Genomic DNA, 20,910 nt, shown 5'->3' with positions numbered 1-20,910 from the left:
CTACTGGTGACGTCCCCAGGGAGGTACTGCTGTTCCCAGGGATCCAGTGCTGTCCCCAGGGATCCAGTGCTGTCCCCAGGGATCCGGTGGTGTCCCCAGGGAGCTGGCAGTGTCCCCAGGGATCCGGTGGTGTCCCCAGGGAGCTGGTGGTGTCCCCAATAGTTGGCAGCCTCCCCAGGGAGCTGGTGACATCCCCAGGGAACTCATGGTGTCCCCAGGGAGCTGGCAGTGTCCCCAACAGCTGGTGGTGTCCCCAGGGATCTGGCAGCATCCCCAACAGCTGGTGGTGTCCCCAGGGAGCTGGCAGTGTCCCCAACAACTGGCGGTGTCCCCAGGGAGCTGGCAGTGTCCCCAACAGCTGGCGGTGACTCCAGGGATCCGGTGGTGTCCCCAGGAATCCAGCAGTGTCCCCAACAGCTGGCGGTGACCCCAGGGATCCGGTGGTGTCCCCAGGGATCCGGCAGTGTCCCCAACAGCTGGTGGTGTCCACAGGGATCTGGCAGCATCCCCAACAGCTGGTGGTGTCCACAGGGAGCTGGCAATGTCCCCAACAACTGGCGGTGACCCCAGGGATCCGGTGGTGTCCCCAGGAATCCGGCAGTGTCGCCAACAGCTGGCAGTGACCCCAGGGATCCGGTGGTGTCCCAGGGAGCTGGCAGTGTCCCCAACAGCTGGCGGTGTCCCCAGGGATCCAGCAGCATCCCCAGGGATCTGGCAGTGTCCCCAACAGCTGGTGGTGACTCCAGGGATCCGGTGGTGTCCCAGGGAGCTGGCAGTGTCCCCAACAGCTGGCGGTGACCCCAGGGATCCGGTGGTGTCCCAGGGAGCTGGCAGTGTCCCCAACAGCTGGCGGTGACCCCAGGGATCCGGTGGTGTCCCAGGGAGCTGGCAGTGTCCCCAACAGCTGGCGGTGACCCCAGGGATCCGGTGGTGTCCCAGGGAGCTGGCAGTGTCCCCAACAGCTGGCAGTGACCCCAGGGATCCGGTGGTGTCCCCAGGGATCTGGCAGTGTCCCCAACAGCTGGCGGTGACCCCAGGGATCCGGTGGTGTCCCAGGGAGCTGGCAGTGTCGCCAACAGCTGGTGGTGTCCCCAGGGATCCGGTGGTGTCCCCAGGGAGCTGGCAGTGTCCCCAACAGCTGGCGGTGACCCCAGGGAGCTGGCAGTGTCCCCAACAGCTGGCGGTGTCCCCAGGGATCCAGCATCATCCCCAGGGATCCGGCAGTGTCCCCAACAGCTGGTGGTGACTCCAGGGATCTGGTGGTGTCCCCAGGGAGCTGGCAGTGTCCCCAACAGCTGGCGGTGACCCCAGGGATCCAGTGGTGTCCCCAGGGAGCTGGCAGTGTCCCCAACAGCTTGCAGTGACCCCAGGGATCCGGTGGTGTCCCAGGGAGCTGGCAGTGTCCCCAGCAGCTCGTTGTGTCCCCAGGGAGCTGGTGCTGTCCCCAATAGTTAGCAGCATCCCCAGGGAGCTACTGGTCTCCCCAGCAGCTGGTGGTGTCCCCAGGGATCTGGTGGTGTCCCCAGCAGCTGATGGTGTCCCCAATAGTTGGCAGGATCCCCAGGGAGCTACTGGCGGTGTCCCCAGGGAGCCGGTGCTGTCCCCAGGGATCCGGTGGTGTCCCCAGCAGCTCGTGGTGTCCCCAGGGAGCTGGTGGTGTCCCCAGTAGTTGGCAGCCTCCCCAGGGAGCTGGTGACATCCCCAGGGAACTCATGGTGTCCCTAGGCAGCTGGCAGTGTCCCCAACAGCTGGCGGTGACCCCAGGGATCCGGTGGTGTCCCAGGGAGCTGGCAGTGTCCCCAACAGCTGGTGGTGTCCCCAGGGCTCCGACAGCATCCCCAACAGCTGGCGGTGTCCCCAGGGAGCTGGCAATGTCCCCAACAGCTGGCGGTGTCCCTAGGGATCTGGTGCTGTCCCCAGGGATCCGGTGGTGTCCCCAGCAGCTCGTGGTGTCCCCAGGGAGCCGGCAGTGTCCCCAACAGCTCGTGGTGTCCCCGGGGATCCGGTGGTGTCCCCAGGGAGCCGGCAGTGTCCCCAGCAGCTGGTGGTGTCCCCAATAGTTGGCAGCATCCCCAGGGAGCTACTGGTGACGTCCCCAGGGATCCAGTGCTGTTCCCAGGGATCCAGTGCTGTCCCCAGGGATCCGGTGGTGTCCCCAGGGAGCCGGCAGTGTCCCCAACAGCTGGTGGTGTCCCCAGGGATCCGGTGGTGTTCCCAGGGAGCTGGTGGTGTCTCCAATAGTTGGCAGCATCCCCAGGGAACTCGTGGTGTCCCCAGGGAGCTGGCAGTGTCCCCAGCAGCTCGTTGTGTCCCCAGGGAGCTGGTGCTGTCCCCAATAGTTAGCAGCATCCCCAGGGAGCTACTGGTGTCCCCAGCAGCTGGTGGTGTCCCCAGGGATCTGGTGGTGTCCCCAGCAGCTGGTGGTGTCCCCAATAGTTGGCAGGATCCCCAGGGAGCTACTGGCGGTGTCCCCAGGGATCCGGTGGTGTCCCTAGGGATCCGGTGGTGTCCCCAGCAGCTCGTGGTGTCCCCAGGGAGCTGGTGGTGTCCCCAATAGTTGGCAGCCTCCCCAGGGAGCTGGTGACATCCCCAGGGAACTCATGGTGTCCCCAGGGAGCTGGCAGTGTCCCCAACAGCTGGCGGTGACCCCAGGGATCTGGCAGCATCCCCAACAGCTGGCGGTGTCCCCAGGGAGCTGCAAGTGTCCCCAACAGCTGGCGGTGACTCCAGGGATCCGGTGGTGTCCCAGGGAGCTGGCAGTGTCCCCAACAGCTGGTGGTGTCCCCAGGGATCCAGCAGCATCCCCAGGGATCTGGCAGTGTCCCCAACAGCTGGTGGTGACCCCAGGGATCCGGTGGTGTCCCAGGGAGCTGGCAGTGTCCCCAACAGCTGGCGGTGACCCCAGGGATCCAGTGGTGTCCCCAGGGAGCTGGCAGTGTCCCCAACAGCTGGCAGTGACCCCAGGGATCCGGTGGTGTCCCCAGGGAGCTGGCAGTGTCCCCAACAGCTGGCGCTGTCCCCAGGGAGCTGCCAAGCCAGGAGAGCAGGCACGGGGTTTGCCGCACAGGGAAAGGCTCTGATCGCCCGTGGGGACGTGCAGGCGGGATGCCCTGTTTGGGGCCGCCCGCAGCCCAGATCTCTGTGGCATCTGGGGACACGGTGTCCGTGGCTCTGTCCCCGCAGCCTGCTCCTTCCCCGACCGCGTGCTGGCCTTCCTGCTCCCCAAGCTGGAGAGCAGCGGCGAGAGGACGCGCGTGGGGACGCTGCTCATCATGCGGCAGATCATCAACAGCGCCCGTGAGTACCGGGGGGGCTGCGGGAGGGACTTCTCCTTCCCCCGATGGGGTCTGGGGTGAGGAGACCAGCCCGCCCACAGCCACAGGGTCTGGGGGGACAGCAGCCAGCCTGGTGACCCGGCCAGCTGGGAAGGGGACAAGGGACAAGGGCTGTTTGGGATGGACAGCATGAGAGCATCACTGAGCTTCGCCTCAAGTTGCCCAGGGGAGGTTGAGGTTGGATTTAGGAACAATTTCTCCCCCAAAGGGCTGTGGGGCATTGAACAGGCTGCCCAGGGCAGTGCTGGAGTCACCAGCCCTGGAGGGCTGGACAGACGGACACGAGGTTCTCAGGACAGGGGGCAGTGCTAGAGCTGCGTTAGGTCATGGTTGGACTCGATCCTGAGGGTCTTTTTAACTGAAATGATTCTCTGATTCTCTTTTCCAGCCTCACAAATGGAGATTAAAAAGCCCTTTATTCTTTCATCGATGAGACTCCCTCTGCAAGACACCAACAATAAGGTGAGCTGAGCCGAGCAGCTGCGCTGCCACGGGGCACTTTGGGGTGCGGGGTTGTTTCTGTGGGGGTCCCCACCTCTGCCACCTCCTCCTCTTGCTCATCTTCCTCCTGCTTGGGGTTCTGCCCAGGAGAAACCCCCCTGTAATGGGGGAGCACACGGGGGCTCGTTTTCCATCTGTGCCCCGTGCGAAGGGCCCATCCGAGCGCGGGCAGCACCACTGGTGCTGAGCTTGGCTGCTGGGGAGCGCTCGGTGTGATGGAAACACGACGGTGCCGGGAGCACCGGCTGCTGGTGGCTCAGCACATGTGGCCACAGGATGCGTCCCGCTTGCAACACCCAACTCTGCTTTGCCAGATGTGACCACGGGCACTATAGCCAGGGGCTCCTGTCCTTCCCCCCACCAGCCCCACAGCCTGGGGCAGGGACCCCGCTGTCCTGTGTGTCCCTGTGACAGCCCCACAGCCTGGGGCAGGGACCCCGCTGTCCTGTGTGTCCCCTGTGACAGCCCCACGGCCTGGGGCAGGGACCCCGCTGTCCTGTGTGTCCCTGTGACAGCCCCACGGCCTGGGGCAGGGACCCCACTGTCCTGTGTGTCCCTGTGACAGCCCCACGGCCTGGGGCAGGGACCCCGCTGTCCTGTGTGTCCCTGTGACAGCCCCACAGCCTGGGGCAGGGACCCCGCTGTCCTGTGTGTCCCCTGTGACAGCCCCACGGCCTGGGGCAGGGACCCCGCTGTCCTGTGTGTCCCTGTGACAGCCCCACGGCCTGGGGCAGGGACCCCACTGTCCTGTGTGTCCCTGTGACAGCCCCACGGCCTGGGGCAGGGACCCCGCTGTCCTGTGTGTCCCTGTGACAGCCCCACGGCCTGGGGCAGGGACCCCGCTGTCCTGTGTGTCCCTGTGACAGCCCCACGGCCTGGGACAGGGACCCCGCTGTCCTGTGTGTCCCTGTGACAGCCCCACGGCCTGGGGCAGGGACCCCGCTGTCCCGTGTGTCCCTGTGACAGCCCCACGGCCTGGGACAGGGACCCCACTGTCCTGTGTGTCCCTGTGACAGCCCCACGGCCTCGGGCAGGGACCCCACTGTCCTGTGTGTCCCTGTGACAGCCCCACGGCCTGGGGCAGGGCCCCCGCTGTCCTGTGCATGTCCAGCTGCTGCTGGCAGAGCCCAAACCCGGCTGTGGGTTTGGGTAAAACCAAAACGACCATTCCCCGTGAGGAGGAGGAGGAGGCATTGAGGGGCAGCTGTAAGGAGGACCCTGCAGCGTCCCCGCGCTGACGCCGGTGCCGCCGCTGTGTCCGTGCAGGTGAAGCGGGCGCTGGTGCAGGTGATCAGTGCCATGGCTCACCACGGCTACCTGGAGCAGCCCGGCGGCGAGGCCATGGTGGAGTTCCTGGTGCGGCAGTGCGCCCTGCCCTCGGAGCCGGTGAGCACGGCCGGGGAATCCCTGAAGGGAGGTACCAGGGTGGGGAAACCCCAAAGGAAGGCTCTGCACATGGGGCTGATCGATGGGCTGAGGCCAATGGTCTGAGGGTCACCAAGGCCACGTGCCGGGCCCTGCACTGGGGTCACAACAACCCCATGGAGCTGCAGCTGGGGAACAGCGGCTGGAGAAGAAAAGGAGCTGGGGGTGTTGGTGCCAGCGGCTGAACATGAGCCAGCGGGTGCCCAGGTGGCCAAGAGGCCACAGGGTCCTGGCTGGTCCCAGCACTGGGGTGGCCAGCGGGACCAGCGCAGTGACCGTCCCTGTGCTGGGACCTGGGGAGGACAAACCCGAACCCTGGGGGCAGTTTTGGCCCCTCACGCCAAGAAACCCTTGAGGTGCTGGAGCGAGTGGAGAGAAGGGAGCGGAGCTGGTGAGGGGCTGGAGCACAAGTGTGATGGAGACTGAGGGACCTGGGGGTTCAGCTGGAGAACAGAAGCTGAGGGGAGACCTTCTGATCTCTGAACTGCCTGAAAGGAGCTTGGAGCCAGGGGGGTCGGGCTCTGCTCCCCAGGAACAAGCGCCAGGAGCAGAGGAAACGGCCTCAAGTTGCGCCAGGGGAGGTTGAGGTTGGATGTGGGAACAATTTCTTCCCCAAAGGGCTGTGGGGCATTGAACAGGCTGCCCAGGGCAGTGCTGGAGTCACCAGCCCTGGAGGGCTGGACAGACGGACACGAGGTTCTCAGGACAGGGGGCAGGGACAGGGTGGGTTATGGTTGGACTCGGTGACCTTGGGGGGCTTTTCCAACCAAAGTGATTCCATGATTCCAAACCTCAGGAGCGGGAGAGATGCTGTTGGACAGCTGTCTCTGTGTGTCCCTGTGCCCAAAGGCCACCAGCCAGGACAGGGTGACCACCTCCTGTGTAGCCGGGGTCAGGCTGTGCCCTCTCGGTGGGGGCAGCTCCTTACATGGGGGTCTGGCTGCCTCCAGCCCCACTTGTCCTGATGGGCTGCAGAGACATGGGCTCAACCCAGCCCACCCTTGGGCTCAACCCAGCCCACCCTTGGGCTCAACCCAGCCCACTCTTGGGCACAGCTCAACCCAGCCCACTCTTGGGCACAGCTCAATTCAGCCCACCCTTGGGTCCTCAACCCAGCCCACCCTTGGGTCCTCAACCCAGCCCACCCTTGGGCACAACCCAGCCCACCCTTGGGCACAGCTCAACTCAGCCCACCCTTGGGCTCAACCAGCCCACCCTTGGGTCATCCCTGTCCCCTCAGAGAGGAGCCAGGCAATGGTTTGTGCTGCGGGGTCTCTGCAGCCCCTCCAAGCTCCATGGGTAGAGCTGGAGCACGAGCTGGCAATGGGCCATGAGGCAGGGGATTTTGGGGTTCTGTCTCTTTCTTTTGGGGTGCCCTTTGCCAGACATGTCATCCCAATGGCTTCGGCTTCATCCGCACTGACCTGCGCTTCCCCTCTCCTCCAGCAACCCAAAAAACAGCCCGCAGACGTTGATGACCTCATGAGCGACGGCGTCCGCAGCATCAGCGTCAACACGCTCTTTCTGCTCAGCACGACCGTGGACAGGATGAGCAACGTGAGTCTGCGCCGTTGTCCCTGCCCCGAGAGCAGTGGAGGGGAAAGGGACCTGGGCGTCCTGGGGACAGCAGGGTGACCATGAGCCAGCTGTTGGAGCTGTTGGAGCGGGACAGAGGAGGGACATGGAAATGGGCCGAGACTGAACAGCTCTGGGGAGAAAGGCTGAGAGAGCTGGGGGTTCAGCCCGGGGAGGAGAAGCTCCGGGGAGACCTTAGTGCGGCCTTTCTGGACTTAAAAGGGACTGGTGAGAAAGACGGGGATGGAGTTTGGAGCAGGGTCTGTTGTGACAGGACAAGGAGTGATGGTTTAAACTAAAGGAGGGAGATTCAGGCTGGATATAAGGAAGGGTGGTGAGAGCCTGGCCCAGGTTCCCAGAGAGGTGGTAGATGAACCATCCCTGAGACACCCCAGGCCAGGCTGGACGGGGCTCTGAGCACCCTGAGCTGTGAGATGTCCCTGTCATGGCAGGGGGGGCACTGGGTGATCTCTAATGTCCCTTCAACCCAAACTGTTTGATGATTCAATGAAAGGGAACACCCGGGGCTGCAGACGCTGAGCACAGTGGACGCCTCTCCCCTCTGGTTAGGGGAACTCGGTGATTTTCCCCGTTATCAAAACGTGTCTGACCCTGCATCTCCGCCATCCCCGCCTCGGTCCCGGCGTCTCGGTCCCGCAGGCGGTGCTGCCATCTCCCCTCTCCCCGCAGGTCCTGTGGCCGTACCTGCTGGAGTTCGTCACCCCCATCGCCTTCACCAACGCCCTGACCCCGCTCTGCAAGAGCCTCCTGCATCTGGCCGTGAAGAAGCAAGAGGAGGGAGACAGCGCGTCCCTCATCCGTTACGACCTGAACGGTCGGTACCGGTGGCCGTGGGAGCTCGGCAGTCACTGGGCTGCTCCCTGGGAGATGTTCTTTGATGCTTTTTTCCCTTCTTTTTCCAGCAAACCTGCCCTCGCCCCACGCTCTGACGACGCGGCTGCTGGTGAGTGGCCTGCAGGCAGAGCTCTGCCTTCCCTGGTCAGCGGCAGGTCCGATGGGAGCTCCCCCGTCCCCTGTCCCGATGGCGCCGCGCAGGGGCAGGGTGACCCCCGTCCCCCCTCGCTGCTCCTTGCGGGGGTTCCCGTACCCCGCACCAGCTCTCGGTCGGTGCGTCCCCATCCCCCCTGCACGCCGGAGCGGCTCCGCGTGGGTTGGGACAGCTCAGGGTCCCTCGGGACCCCCGGGGCCGTGTACATGGGGCGTGCGGTGCTGCAGAGCCCCAGATATGTGCTCACAGGGCTCTGGGGAGCTGTTCCTCAGCCCCATGAACCTGGGTTTGCTCCTTTTCGCCTGGCGTGCACCCCCTGACCACATTTCTCTATCGAGCTGGAGCTACAAGAGGAAACTGTGTTTTCACTGAGCATAGAGATCTGTTGCCTCCCAGCATCACATTCCTGGGCTTTTCTGTTTCATATTTTCTGACTTGAAGGCCACAAAGGCCTTTCTGTGCGCTGACCCCTCCGTTCTGTCCCCAACCCTGCAGGTTGTGTCATCCCAGCCGTACGCGGGAGACGGGCGGGGGGCGGCCGCCCTGCGCCTGCTCAGCGTGCTGCGCTGCAGCGTCCACCCCGCGCTGGAGCCGCTCTGGAGCAAGAAGGTCCCCGTGCTGGTGGAGCACTTAGAAGGTGGGAAGGGGCGTCTGCTTGGGAGCAACCACGGGAATCACCTGCTCCGAATTGGGCTGTGCGTGCTCGGGCATTTGGGGTGTGCGAGGACAGGGTGGGGTGCTGCCCACAGGCCTGATAGAGTTATAGAATCGTTTTGGGTGGAAGAGCCCCTCAAGATCATCAGTCCAACCATAACCCACCCTGTCCCTGCCCCCCGTCCTGAGAACCTCGTGTCCGTCTGTCCAGCCCTCCAGGGCTGGTGACTCCAGCACTGCCCTGGGCAGCCTGTTCAATGCCCCACAGCCCTTTGGGGAAGAAATTGTTCCCACATCCAACCTCAACCTCCCCTGGGCAACTTGAGGCCGTTTCCTCTGCTCCTGGCGCTTGTTCCTGGGGAGCAGAGCCCGACCCCCCTGGCTCCAAGCTCCTTTCAGGCAGTTCAGAGATCAGAAGGTCTCCCCTCAGCTCCTGTTCTCCAGCTGAACCCCCAGGTCCCTCAGCCGCTCCATCACACTTGGTGACTCTCAGTACATTGTTGCTCTCATAAGTGCCGTTTTCTGTTTCATTAATGACTTTAATCACTGTGCTTTCGCTGATTCCTACCAGGAGTGCCTGTGTGCCTCACATTAGCCGCGCTGTGTCCGCTGCAGGACACGCAGCATTTAATAGAATCACAGAATCGTTTCAGTTGGAAGAGACCTCAGGATCATTGCATCCAACCATAACCCACCGTGTCCCTGCCCCCTGTCCTGAGAACCTCATGTCCGTCTGTCCAGCCCTCCAGGGCTGGTGACTCCAGCACTGCCCTGGGCAGCCTGTTCAATGTCCCACAGCCCTTCTTTTGGGCAGAACTTTCCCCTCATTTTCCTAACTCCGTGAGGAATTCTTTGAGGAGGGGTCTGTCCTGTGCGTGTTGTCCAGTGAGGACCAGAAGCCGGTGTGAACCCTCTGCTTTCTCCTAGAGAACACGGAGAAGCCGCTGTCCCAGAAGCAGTGGGAGGAGGAGCTGCTGCTGGTGAGGGTCCCGGCGCCGGGGGCACCGCGGGGCGGTGGGAGGTCGCTCCTTGTCACGCTGCTCCGAGTCCTCGCGTCGGGAGCGCGATGCGGGTCACGACTCGCAGGGAAGGTTAACAATGAGTTTTCAGGCGTGCTGGTGGGTCAGAGAACAGCGGTCCCGGGGGGTCTCCGTTTAATTGGAGAGCATTGAAGTAGGGCATGGAGAAGCGGTCGAGGCTCTCCCGCTCCTCTGACAACAGCCGGGTTACCTGGTGCTGGTTATCCTGGGAGAGACCCAACCCTGAGTTAAAACGCACGTTCCTGGGGCTGTGAGCTTGCAGGATCCACAGGCAATGGCTCCACAGCCATTGGGGTGTCACTGGGTGGGGATAAGGCTCTGGGCACAGGTGACACGACATCCCCCGTGGTTTATTCACTGCCCCCGGCCGAGGCTGCGGGCACAGCTGGGACCGGGTCTGCTGGCCGCTGACGGTTCCTCCTCCTGCAGTTCCTCCAGGAGACGCTGGCGGCCGTTTCTGACAACACCTGGGTTTGCCATTTCCTCACCGAGATGTGCCGGCAGCTGAGCAGCTACAACGGCGTCCCGGCAGAGAAGGTGACGCCAGCGGCGTGGGGCCAGAAAAGGGGGGTTAGAATTGCAGAATCACACATGGTTTGGGTTGGAGGGACATTAGAGCTCCCCCAGTGCCCCCCTGCCATGAGCAGGGACATCTCACAGCTCAGGGTGCTCAGAGCCCCGTCCAGCCTGGCCTGGGGTGTCTCAGGGATGGTTCATCTACCACCTCTCTGGGAACCTGGGCCAGGCTCTCACCACCCTCAGGGCAACAATTCTGATATCCAGCCTGAATCTCCCTCCTTTAGTTTAAAACCATCACCCCTTGTCCTATAACAACAGGCCCTGCTGAACAGTCTGTCCCCATCTTTCTTATAAGCCTCTTTAAATACTGAAGGGCCCCAAGAAGGTCTCCCCAGAGCCTTCTCCTCCCCAGGAGTGAAGGAGAAATAGCAGGAGGTTGGTGAATGGGCCTGGACAGGCTTGAAAATGGGAATACTGGGCAGTCCATGGGCACATTGCTGGCTGGAGAGGCCCTGACCGGCTGCATTGCTCTGTTTGCGCTATTGCGACCCAACTCGTGGTCCCTACAGCTCGTGTTACACCCTCTGTGAGCGGGTCCGTAATTAAGCTGAGCGAGAAACGAGCTGAACCGGGCGCAGAGCTCTCTGGTGGGGAGGGTTGGAACCAAGTGACCCGGTTTGTGACGGCTCCGGTGCCGGCTGGGCTGCGAGGGGCCACCCCCGGGCTGGGGAGCAGAGGACGTGGAGGATCTTGCTGTGGTGGGTCAGGAGGGATGTGGTCTCCTTGGGGATGTGGTCTCCTTGGGGATGCGGTCTCCTTGGAGATGGGGTATCCATCGGAATAGCGTCTCCATCAGGATGTGGTCTCCTTGGGGATGGGGTATCCATCAGGATGGGGTCTGCATTGGGATGGGGTCTGCATTGGGATGGGGTCTCCTTGGGGATGGGGTCTCCATCAGGGTGGGGCCTCCATCGGGATGGGGCCTCCATCGGGATGGGGTCTCCTTGGAGATGGGTTATCCATCGGGATAGCGTCTCCATCGGGATGGGGTCTCCATCAGGATGGGGTCTCCATCAGGATGAGGTCTCCATCGAGATAGCGTCTCCATCGGGATGGGGCCTCCATCGGGATGGGGCCTCCATCGGGATGGGGTCTCCTTGGAGATGGGTTATCCATCGGGATAGCGTCTCCATCGGGATGGTGTCTCCATCAGGATGGGGTCTCCATCAGGATGGGGTCTCCATCGGGATGGGGCCTCCATCGGGATGGGGCCTCCATCGGGATGGGGCCTCCATCAAGATGGGGTCTCCATCAGGATGGGGTCTCCATCAGGATGGGGTCTCCATCAAGATGGGGTCTCCTTGGGTAGGGGGTGTTTGTGCAGGGGCAGGAGCAGCCGGGGCTGAGCCCGGTTTGGCGGAGGCATCGCTGGGCAGTCTGTCCCGGTGCTGCCTCTGTTGCGGTGACTCTGATTCTCCCCGGGCAGCAGCGAGGGTTTGGTCAGACCTGTTCCTGGCTCAGAGCCCTTCGGGGCTTAAGGGCGTATTTGGACCCTGAGCCGCCGATCAGGCTTACCCGAGGGCGCCTGGGTGGGGAGGCTGTTCCTTGGACCGAGCGCCGCGCTGCGATGGGACGTTGGTCCCAGTGCTCTGGGTGTCCCGGCTGCTCGGGGCCGGGCTCTACATGCACCTTTGCCTCTGGGCATGAGGCTCCGGCGTGCTGCGGGGGGGAATGGCCGCGTGCTCAAGCCTCCGAGCGGGGTCACGGGCGGTGACGTTCCTCTTGCCCTTCCAGAATTTCCTGTACAAATGCATCGGGACGACGCTCGGGGCGTGCGCCAGCAAAGACCTCGTGCTAAAGCAGCTCCAGGAGCTCCTGGAAACGGCCAGATACCACGAGGAGGTGGAAAGGGAGGTGAGGAGTTGTGCCCAGCATCCCGAGGGCCATCCTGAGGGACCCGGAGAGCAGGCCCGCCACACTGGACCTTTCTTTTCTGGTCCAACCGTGTCTGCGCTGTGCTTGGACCCCCTGGAGAACGGGTTGTGGGGTGAATGAGCCCGGGGAAATGGGGAGAGCCCACCCGCAGCAACCCAGCGGCTGGGGCCTTGGGACACCGTTTGAAGTGACGTGTGGCCCCAGACTGGGACAGGTGCTGTTTCCCAGCCCTGAGCGAGCTGGTGGAGCTGCTGCCGCGGGGAAGTCGTTGAATCACAGATGGTTTGGGTTGAAGGACCTTCCCAGCCCCCCAGTGCCCCCCCTGCCATGACAGGGACATCTTCACCAGCTCAGGGTGCTCAGAGCCCCGTCCAGCCTGGCCTGGGGTGTCTCAGGGATGGTTCATCTACCACCTCTCTGGGAACCTGGGCCAGGCTCTCACCACCCTCAGGGGCAAAAATCCTTTCTTATGTCTGGTCTGGATCTCCCTCCTTTAGTTTAAAACCACCACCCCTTGTCCTATCGCAACAGGCCCTGCTGAAAACTCACCTGCTGGCGGATGCTTTGCAGCGTTTGCTTCACCACCCGCTCAAACCCTCCTTGTCTGCCCTGGAGCTGAGGTTGGGGTTAAGCTCGGCCTGGCCTGACTCGCGCTCTGGTTTCCCTCTGTACTCGATGGGGCAGACGCCGCGCTCGGTGCCGCTGTTCCGTGCAAACACGAGCTCGCTGCCCAGCTCGGCTCCAGCTTATGCAGCTCCAGGCAGGGCTGCTCTTGAATAGACTGTTTATGGAGCCTCAGCCCAGCTCGCTGCACCTGGAGGCTGGGCAGAGAGGCAGGACCTGCTAAGCCCGGCTTTGCTCTCGCTTCCAGAGCGGGCTCCCGTCTCCCGCAGAGCGGCTGGCACCTGAGTGTCGTGTCCGCGCTGAGCCCGCGGCTGCTCTGGAGCCGTGTCCCAGCCTGTCACCCGGGCAAGGACAGCGTCATTGTGTCCTCTGTCCCCCGGGGATGCATCCCTGGCTGCCAGGGCTGACCCAGCTGGGCACGGCTCAGGTGCGGGGGATTAAAACCAATAAACAGGCTCATTTGAAGTGTCAGCTGGGGCTGGGGAATTAATAGCTGTCGGCTAATGTGTTTTCTCTGCTTCCTCCAGGGACTGGCTTCCTGCTTCGGGATCTGTGCGATAAATCACCTGGAGGAAACCCTGGCCAAGCTGGAAGATTTTGTTAAGTCTGATGTCTTCAAGAAATCCGTGGGGCTGTTCAGTATCTTCAAGGTAAGAGCCGAGGGGCCCCCGCCGCGGCGCAGCCGGCGCCAAGAGCCTCACCCCGGCTTCTTCAGCTGCGGCGTGTGCTGGAGCCGCCAGGGAGAGGAGCTCGTGTCCCACCTCAGGGCGCTGGGCTCGGGCCTGGGACACCCCCGTGTCGCTCCCCTGGCTCCCGGCCCCGTGGGCTCGTGTTCCCCTGGAGCTGTTTGCTCGCGGGTGGGCTCGGACCAGCCACAGCTTGGCTCCTGCAGGGGCCGGGGGGCCCCGGCGTGGTCTGGCTGTGGGTGCTGACAGCGGTCCCCTGCACACCCAGCGGTCGGGGTGCTCTGTGCCCCGAGCGCTGGCAGCAAAAGCCTTTCCGCACGTTTTCTCACCCGGGTGGCTGGTTTAATGCCCAATCTGGTGTCTGAGGGGCAGGGTGGGTGCTGGGGGGCACGGAACAGACCTCGGCCCCCGGCAGGAGGGTGCCCGGAGCTGGGCCAGGGAGCCCTTGTGCTGCCCGGTCCCTTGGCCGTAGTACGGGGGGTTGGCCATGAACCTGGGGTGGTGTGGGCGAAGCCTTTAGCAGTGCTGGGTACGGCCAGTGGATGCTGATTTCTAGCGTGTTAATTAACCAGCAATTTACCTGGTTAATGTGGCCAGGCTGGGTCTTGGGTGCTTCCCAGCATGTCTGACAGGTAACGCTCGATGGCAAACGGCGCTGGTGCGTCGGGCAGAGCCGCGCTGCACGAACAGCGCCTGATCGGACGGCCGGTGCTCCGTCCGGGCTCCGGAGGTCGCTGCCAGCACAAAAAGGAAGGGAAGCGAAGGCCCAAAACACGCCTGGAGGGGCCCTCGTGTCCTTGTGAGACCTGGGAATCACAGAATTGTTTTGGTTGGAAGAGTCGCTCAAGGTCACCAAGTCCAACCATAACCTGGCGCTGCCCCCTGTCCTGAGAACCTCGTGTCCGTCTGTCCAGCCCTCCAGGGCTGGTGACTCCAGCACTGCCCTGGGCAGCCTGTTCAATGCCCCACAGCCCTTTGGGGAAGAAATTGTTCCCACATCCAACCTCAACCTCCCCTGGGCAACTTGAGGCCATTTCCTCTGCTCCTGGCGCTTGTTCCTGGGGAGCAGAGCCCGACCCCCCTGGCTCCAAGCTCCTTTCAGGCAGTTCAGAGATCAGAAGGTCTCCCCTCAGCTCCTGTTCTCCAGCTGAACCCCCAGGTCCCTCAGTCTCCATCACACTTGTGCTCCAGCCCCTCACCAGCTCTGTTTCCTTCTAGAAGAAGAACCAGCCCTGGCTCCCCCATTAACTTCCCTGCTGTTCCCCCCGTTAACATCCTCATCTGCTCTAACAGGACCGTAGTGACAACGAAGTGGAGAAAATCAAGAGCACCCTCATCCTGTGCTACGGTTACGTGGCCATGTACGCGCCCAAGGAGCTGGTGCTGGCCAGGATCGAAACAGACATCCTCAAGAACATCTTCCAGTACTTCAACACCAAGGTGAGCTGCTGGGCCCCCCGGCCTCCCGTGGGGCAGCCGGGCTGCGTGGGTGCTGGGACCCCCCCACGGTCATTCCCTGTGGAGTCTCCTCACTCCTGCGTTGCTAACGTGTCTTGTTTTTTCACTCGTTCAGGTTCTGGGAATAAAGGTAGAAACCAAGGTACAGTGTGAGGCATTAAACCTGAGCTGCTCTCTGCTCTGTCCTGCTCTCTGTCTGCCTCTCGCTCCGGGTTCCCTGGAGCTCTGCCCGCAGCAGCGCCCGGGGACCAGGGGAGCGCTCTGAGCTCCCCATCCCGTCCTCCAGGCTCCAACCATTGCCTGAAAGTGCCAAAATTCACAGCAAAGGGAAGGGAAAATGCCTTTGTGGCAGGGAGGAGCTGTAGGTGAATTGCTGGGCTGCCCACAGCCGCCTTGGCCTCACACGCTGGAGCCCAGAGCCCACCCCAGCAGGGTGCGAGCTGCTCTGGTCGGCGCTCGTGGCGAGACGAAGAGGACCGGGGTTGCTCAGGGCTCTGTCGTGGCACAGTTGGGATCCCCGGGTCCCCCCAACGCGCTTTGCTGGGGAACCACCTCGCCACTCGGCTCTAATCCACTAAACTAATCATCCTGCTTCCCCCCCAGAACAATAATTCAAAGAGGCAGATATTAAGAGCCAGGTTACTGTCCTGGGGGGCAACGAGGGGCTGTGTTTTGAAGTGTGTCGGGGTTTTGAGTCTGATGGAGACGAATGGCGTTTTTCAGGGTGAACTGTCAGCCAAGGACTCCTGCGCCGGGCTCCACTAATGCGTTTTCCTCCTGGGCTCCCGCTGGCACTAACGGCTTCTGCAGAGCATCTCTGGCCCCCGGGCTGGGACCTGCTCGCTCAAACCACTTCTGGTCCCTCGGCTGTCCCGGGGGTCTCACTGAAGGGGGGGTGAGGGCTGGGACTGGGGGAGGGTGTTTAATGGGGCGAGGGGCCCCGTCTTGGGGATGTAAACAGGCCTGAAGGTCGTTATCCCCTTTGCCGTGCTAACGAGCCGGCAGCCTGACGAGCGGGTCCACCTCCTCCGTGGGGCTGTGGTCACCACCCACGGAGCCACCGGCTCGCAGGGAGGGCTGGTGCCTCCTCGGGCCCGTGTCCCCTGTCCCAGAGCCCGAGCTGCGCAGGAGGAGTTGCTCAGGGTGCTGCAGACCCTGGCAGGACCGTCCTCGTCCCGTGTCCTGCCAGGGAGCTCCAGTTGGTGTGTGACAATGGGGACAGTGTCCCCTGTGCTCCCCGGTCACCAGGGGACGTGGACATAGAGCACAGAGCTGAGCCCACGTGCTGCTGCTGGCAAGGCCAGGCTTTGAGCTCAGCCTGAACACCAGTTGTCCCGCATGGACGGCAGCGCTGGGTGGGACGGCGAGTTCTGGTCGTGTCCTAAGCCTGGTGTTCACTTCTCACCCCGGGTTGTGCTCGCAGGACCTGACCCTGAAGCTGTGCCTCATCCGGAGCATCTGCATGATCAGCCAAGCCATCGACAACGGTGCCAAGTGCGGGGACTTCATCTTCTCCCGCAAAGCTGAGCTGGTGGCCCAGATGGTGGTAAGAGCAAGGCCTGGGGTGGCCTGGCCTGGGGGCCACCGGGAAGGTTCCCAGTTGGGCACAGGGGTGGCTGGTGCATCTGCAGAGCGGGGTCTGGTGTGAGCGGGACTGTAACCGTCGCTTGTTCTGCCTTCCAGGAGTTAATCAAAGCAGAACCGCTGGACACGATGCGCACGCCGGTTCGCCAGCGGGCGATGATCGTCTGCACGTACCTGGTGTATCCTTCATCCCTGCGGAAAAGCCGCTCGCAGGGCTGTGCTCGCTGGAGCGCTGTGCCCACAGAGCCTGACCCCGCTCCCCAGTTTGCCGTGCGGGTCTGACGGCAGAGCCGGGGTGTTCTCCCTCGGTGGGGTGTTAACAGCGCTGTGCTGGCCCAGCCGGATCAGTGGGCTGAGGCCAATGGTCTGAGGGTCACCAAGGCCACGTGCCGGGCCCTGCACTGGGGTCACAACAACCCCATGGAGCTGCAGCTGGGGAACAGCGGCTGGAGAAGAAAAGGAGCTGGGGGTGTTGGTGCCAGCGGCTGAACACGAGCCAGCGGGTGCCCAGGTGGCCAAGAGGCCACAGGGTCCTGGCTGGTCCCAGCACTGGGGTGGCCAGCGGGACCAGCGCAGTGACCGTCCCTGTGCTGGGACCTGGGGGGACAAACCCGAACCCTGGGGGCAGCGCTGGGCCCCTCGCGCCAAGAAACCCTTGAGGTGCTGGAGCGAGTGGAGAGAAGGGAGCGGAGCTGGTGAGGGGCTGGAGCACAAGTGTGATGGAGACTGAGGGACCTGGGGGTTCAGCTGGAGAACAGGAGCTGAGGGGAGACCTTCTGATCTCTGAACTGCCTGAAAGGAGCTTGGAGCCAGGGGGGTCGGGCTCTGCTCCCCAGGAACAAGCGCCAGGAGCAGAGGAAACGGCCTCAAGTTGCCCAGGGGAGGTTGAGGTTGGATGTGGGAACAATTTCTTCCCCAAAGGGCTGTGGGGCATTGAACAGGCTGCCCAGGGCAGTGCTGGAGTCACCAGCCCTGGAGGGCTGGACAGACGGACACGAGGTTCTCAGGACAGGGGGCAGTGCCGGGGTGGGTTATGGTTGGACTCGGTGACCTTCAGGGGCTTTTCCAAGCAAAGTGATTCTAAGATTCCTGCCATGTGGAAGGACGCGGTTGGGTCGGCACGGTTGGGTCGGCACGGTTGGGTCGGCACGGCTGCGCCTCCCCAAGCCCTCGGTCTCCATTCTCGTTGGGCTCTGCAGTCAATGTTCCTGGTGCACACCAGAGCCAAGGGCGCTGCTCTCTCAGTTACACCAGATGACTTTTGAGATCCAGTTAAAAATACTTCGGCACGTCCCAGCTCCTGACACAGACACTGGGGACGCTCTGCCCGCTTCCCCTTAAACCGGTGCCACTTGGTATGGAGTCGCGCCAGCAGGAATGTGTCTTAAATCCCCCATTCCCAGCTGACCGGTGCTCCCGTCACGATCGATGCATCCGCATTGCTTCCTTAACCTGGGACCAGGTTACTGGAGCCACACCTGGGTGACCCAGACAGGACGGAGCTGCTGGACACCTGCCTGGGCAGCGTGCTGGCCCTGCCGCCGGAGCCGGGGAGGGACAGGGACGAGGACGGAGCCGACGCCGGGTACCGGGAGGTGCGGTGGCAGCACCGGGGCTGCGAGCAGCCCTGCCCAGAGGGGCTCGGGGGTCCTGGGGGTGGGCGATGTGACATGAGCCGGCAACATGTGCTGGCAGCCCAGAGAGCCGATGGCATCTTGGGCTGCACCCGGAGCAATGTGAGCAGCACTGGGGGGTCCTGCCCCTGTGCTGACCCCCTGATCTCTGCGGCCAGCCCTGGGGTCCAGCGCCAGCCAGACATGGAGCTGCTGGAGCGGGACAGAGGAGGGACACGGGAATGGGCCGAGGGCTGAACAGCTCTGGGGAGAAAGGCTGAGAGAGCTGGGGGTTCAGCCTGGGAAGGAGAAGCTCCGGGGACGCCTTAGTGCGGCCTTTCAGTAATTAAAAGGGGCTGATGAGAAAGATGGGGACAGAGTTTGGAGCAGGGTCTGTTGTGACAGGTCAAGGGGTGATGGTTTTAAACTGAAGGAGAAAGATTCAGGCTGGATATCAGAGTGCTTTGCAGTGAGGGTGGTGAGAGCCTGGCCCAGGTTCCCAGAGAGGTGGTAGATGAACCATCCCTGAGACACCCCAGAGCTGGACGGGGCTCTGAGCACCCTGAGCTGGGAAATGTCCCTGCTCATGGCAGGGGGGCACTGGGGGGGCTCTGATGTCTCTCCAGCCCAAACCACCCGTGATTCCATGAGGCGGGCAGGGAGCTGCCGGTGCTGCCCGGATCCCTGCCCGGACTCGGCGCCAGCAGCACGGAGCTGGTGCAGAGCCCACATCGCGACCTGCCAGCGCGACAGGGCTTTGCTCTGCGGTCACAGCTGCTCGGGGCCGTCGCTTTTGGGGCAGCACAGATGCTTTTTGACGGTGCCGTGAACCGTGGGCTCAGCCGTGGGAAAAGCCTGTTTGTGATTCACCTTGGGGACGAGCTGCATCGCTTCCCCCGCTCGCTTATCTCCCGACCAGCGCCTGGCCCGTCTGTGCCGACAGCGAGTGAGAAAGGATGAGCTTATCAGCAAACCCAAACGCTGCTAATAAGAGCACGAACTCCCTTCAGGGGAAAAACCAAACGATGCTGGAAACCCTGTGGGGTAGAGGGGGCCTTTACATAACCAGCTTTTGAAAGGCTGCAGCTGCTTCTCGGCTGCGGTCGAGTGCTTAATGAATGAAAATAACACGGCGCTAATGAAGTTGTTGCAGCTGCCGGGCGGTGCGGAGCAGCCCGTGCTCCGGCGCATCGCCGCGCAGCCCCGCCGCGAGGTTTGCGGGCAGCTGGCCCAAAACTGGAATTAATAACCTTTTTGCCCTTTCCCTTCCATCCTATGAAGCTTCGTAGCTTTTATTTTGGGGGAGGTTTATCCCAAAATAAGTCCTGGAAGGAAACTGTGAGCTCCGGAACAGGCTCCCCAGCTCTGGAACAGGCTCCCCAGGGAGGGGTCACGGCCCAACCTGACAGTGTTCAACAAGAGACTGGACACCGTCCTCAGACACACGGGGTGACCTGTGGGGTGTCCTGGGCAGGGACAGGAGCTGGAACTGATGATCCCGTGGGTCCCTCCAGCTCAGGACACTCTGTAATCCTATGGTTCTATGTCTCTCCGGGCCATGGTGCAGCGCCTGTGATCCCCGTTTCCCCTCAGGTGCTGTACGGTGACACCATCAGTGCCCTGAAAGACCTGCTGAAGAGCCTCCTGCAGAGGAGCCTGACCCCCCACGGGCTGCAGGACATGTTTGCGGTGAGTGGCTTTGGGGGGCTCTTTGGGGAGCAGTGGGAAGCCCAGGTGACCCCAGAGATGACAAGGCAGCTTTGGAGCCGGGGGGAGTTGGTGGCGCTGGTCCTTGCTTCTCCGTGGGACGGGAGGTCCGGTGGACACTGTCCCCTCCTGCTCGCACCGGGCACGCGGCACAGCTGCCCCACTGGGACACGGTCTCCAGGGGAGGACGCGGGCGATCGTCCCTGTGCCTGAGGATGGTGGGCAGCGTGTGGTGGGGGGACATCCCCGCAGCCTCCCCAGGAGCCAGAGCCCCAGCCTTGTCCTGCAGATGAGCCAGAGGAAGCTGGTTGGGATGAGGACGGGGTTCCTACAGCCCACGTGTGCACCGCGGGCTGAAGGACACGTGGCACAGCCGCCGAGCCGCTGCTCTCCTCTACGACTGTAGGATTCTCCCTCCTGACGCTTTTCCCCTGCAGCATTTAGGCCCCTGGATCAAGTCGAGCAAGGAGCACGAGCGGCAGCGGGCGGTGGAGGTCAGCGCCGCCTTGCTGGACTTCTACCTGAGCAAGCTGAACGTCAGCGTGAGTGAACGCGGCGCCCCGGCGTCTCCTCCTTCCCGACACTGTTTGCCTTGCTGGGGCTCACACGCGCGTCCCTGCCCGCGGGGTGCCAGGGTGGTTTCATAAAACCACAGGATCGTTTTGGTTGGAAAAGCCCCTCCAGATCATCACGTCCAACCATAACCCACCCTGTCCCTGCCCCCTGTCCTGAGAACCTCATGTCCATCTGTCCAGCCCTCCAGGGCTGGTGACTCCAGCACTGCCCTGGGCAGCCTGTTCAATGCCCCACAGCCCTTTGGGGAAGAAATTGTTCCCCACATCCAATGTGAACTTTCCCTGCAAGGGAAAGTTCATGGTGGCAGGGAAACGCTGTCCTTGTGGCCCCGAGCTCTCCTCGTGAGTGTCCCCTGTGTGTGTCACCCCTACAGACCATCATCCCCTTCTACAACCTGGGCGTCCTCATCGCTCTCTTCTCCCCGCGCTGCTCGGACTCCCTGGCCAGCGTTCGCCAACACGCCATCGACTGCGTCTACTCCCTGCTCTACATCCAGCTCTGCTATGAGGGTGGGTGCTGGAGGGGGGTTTGGGTGCTGGAGGGGGGTTGGGGACGGCAGCGGGAACCCCCTTCTCTGTGGCCGGGGGTGCCCGTCCCATCCAGACCCCAGTGGGGCCAGAGGAGCCACAAAAATTGTCTGAGAGCTGAACAGCTCTGGGGAGAAAGGCT

The 20,910-nt window shown here is 63.0% G+C and overlaps 1 protein-coding gene across 4 annotated transcripts in view; it reads left to right on the top strand.

The window, feature by feature from the left end:
• Positions 1-20,910, top strand: part of MROH1 (maestro heat like repeat family member 1) — an 80,591-nt gene that overhangs the window by 26,260 nt on the left and 33,421 nt on the right. For 2 of the 4 annotated variants that reach the window (XM_065054675.1, XM_065054674.1), the window contains exons 11-29: positions 3,184-3,297; positions 3,724-3,797; positions 5,103-5,222; positions 6,708-6,818; positions 7,527-7,671; positions 7,760-7,800; positions 8,341-8,482; positions 9,427-9,479; positions 9,969-10,076; positions 11,853-11,972; positions 13,145-13,267; positions 14,597-14,743; positions 14,877-14,903; positions 16,185-16,307; positions 16,445-16,524; positions 17,808-17,940; positions 19,552-19,647; positions 20,103-20,207; positions 20,615-20,750. In XM_065054675.1, the coding sequence (XP_064910747.1) occupies positions 3,184-3,297; positions 3,724-3,797; positions 5,103-5,222; positions 6,708-6,818; positions 7,527-7,671; positions 7,760-7,800; positions 8,341-8,482; positions 9,427-9,479; positions 9,969-10,076; positions 11,853-11,972; positions 13,145-13,267; positions 14,597-14,743; positions 14,877-14,903; positions 16,185-16,307; positions 16,445-16,524; positions 17,808-17,940; positions 19,552-19,647; positions 20,103-20,207; positions 20,615-20,750 (1,998 nt within the window). The remainder of the gene's footprint in view (positions 1-3,183; positions 3,298-3,723; positions 3,798-5,102; positions 5,223-6,707; positions 6,819-7,526; positions 7,672-7,759; positions 7,801-8,340; positions 8,483-9,426; positions 9,480-9,968; positions 10,077-11,852; positions 11,973-13,144; positions 13,268-14,596; positions 14,744-14,876; positions 14,904-16,184; positions 16,308-16,444; positions 16,525-17,807; positions 17,941-19,551; positions 19,648-20,102; positions 20,208-20,614; positions 20,751-20,910) is intronic. The other 2 variants (XM_065054677.1, XM_065054676.1) reach the window with 1 other exon arrangement.

This window comes from Columba livia, chromosome 2, assembly GCF_036013475.1.
Source record: "Columba livia isolate bColLiv1 breed racing homer chromosome 2, bColLiv1.pat.W.v2, whole genome shotgun sequence".
Classification (NCBI taxonomy): Eukaryota; Metazoa; Chordata; class Aves; order Columbiformes; family Columbidae; genus Columba; species Columba livia.
The sequence above is the reverse complement of the archived record's forward strand: the minus strand, read 5'-3'. Positions and strand labels throughout refer to the sequence as shown.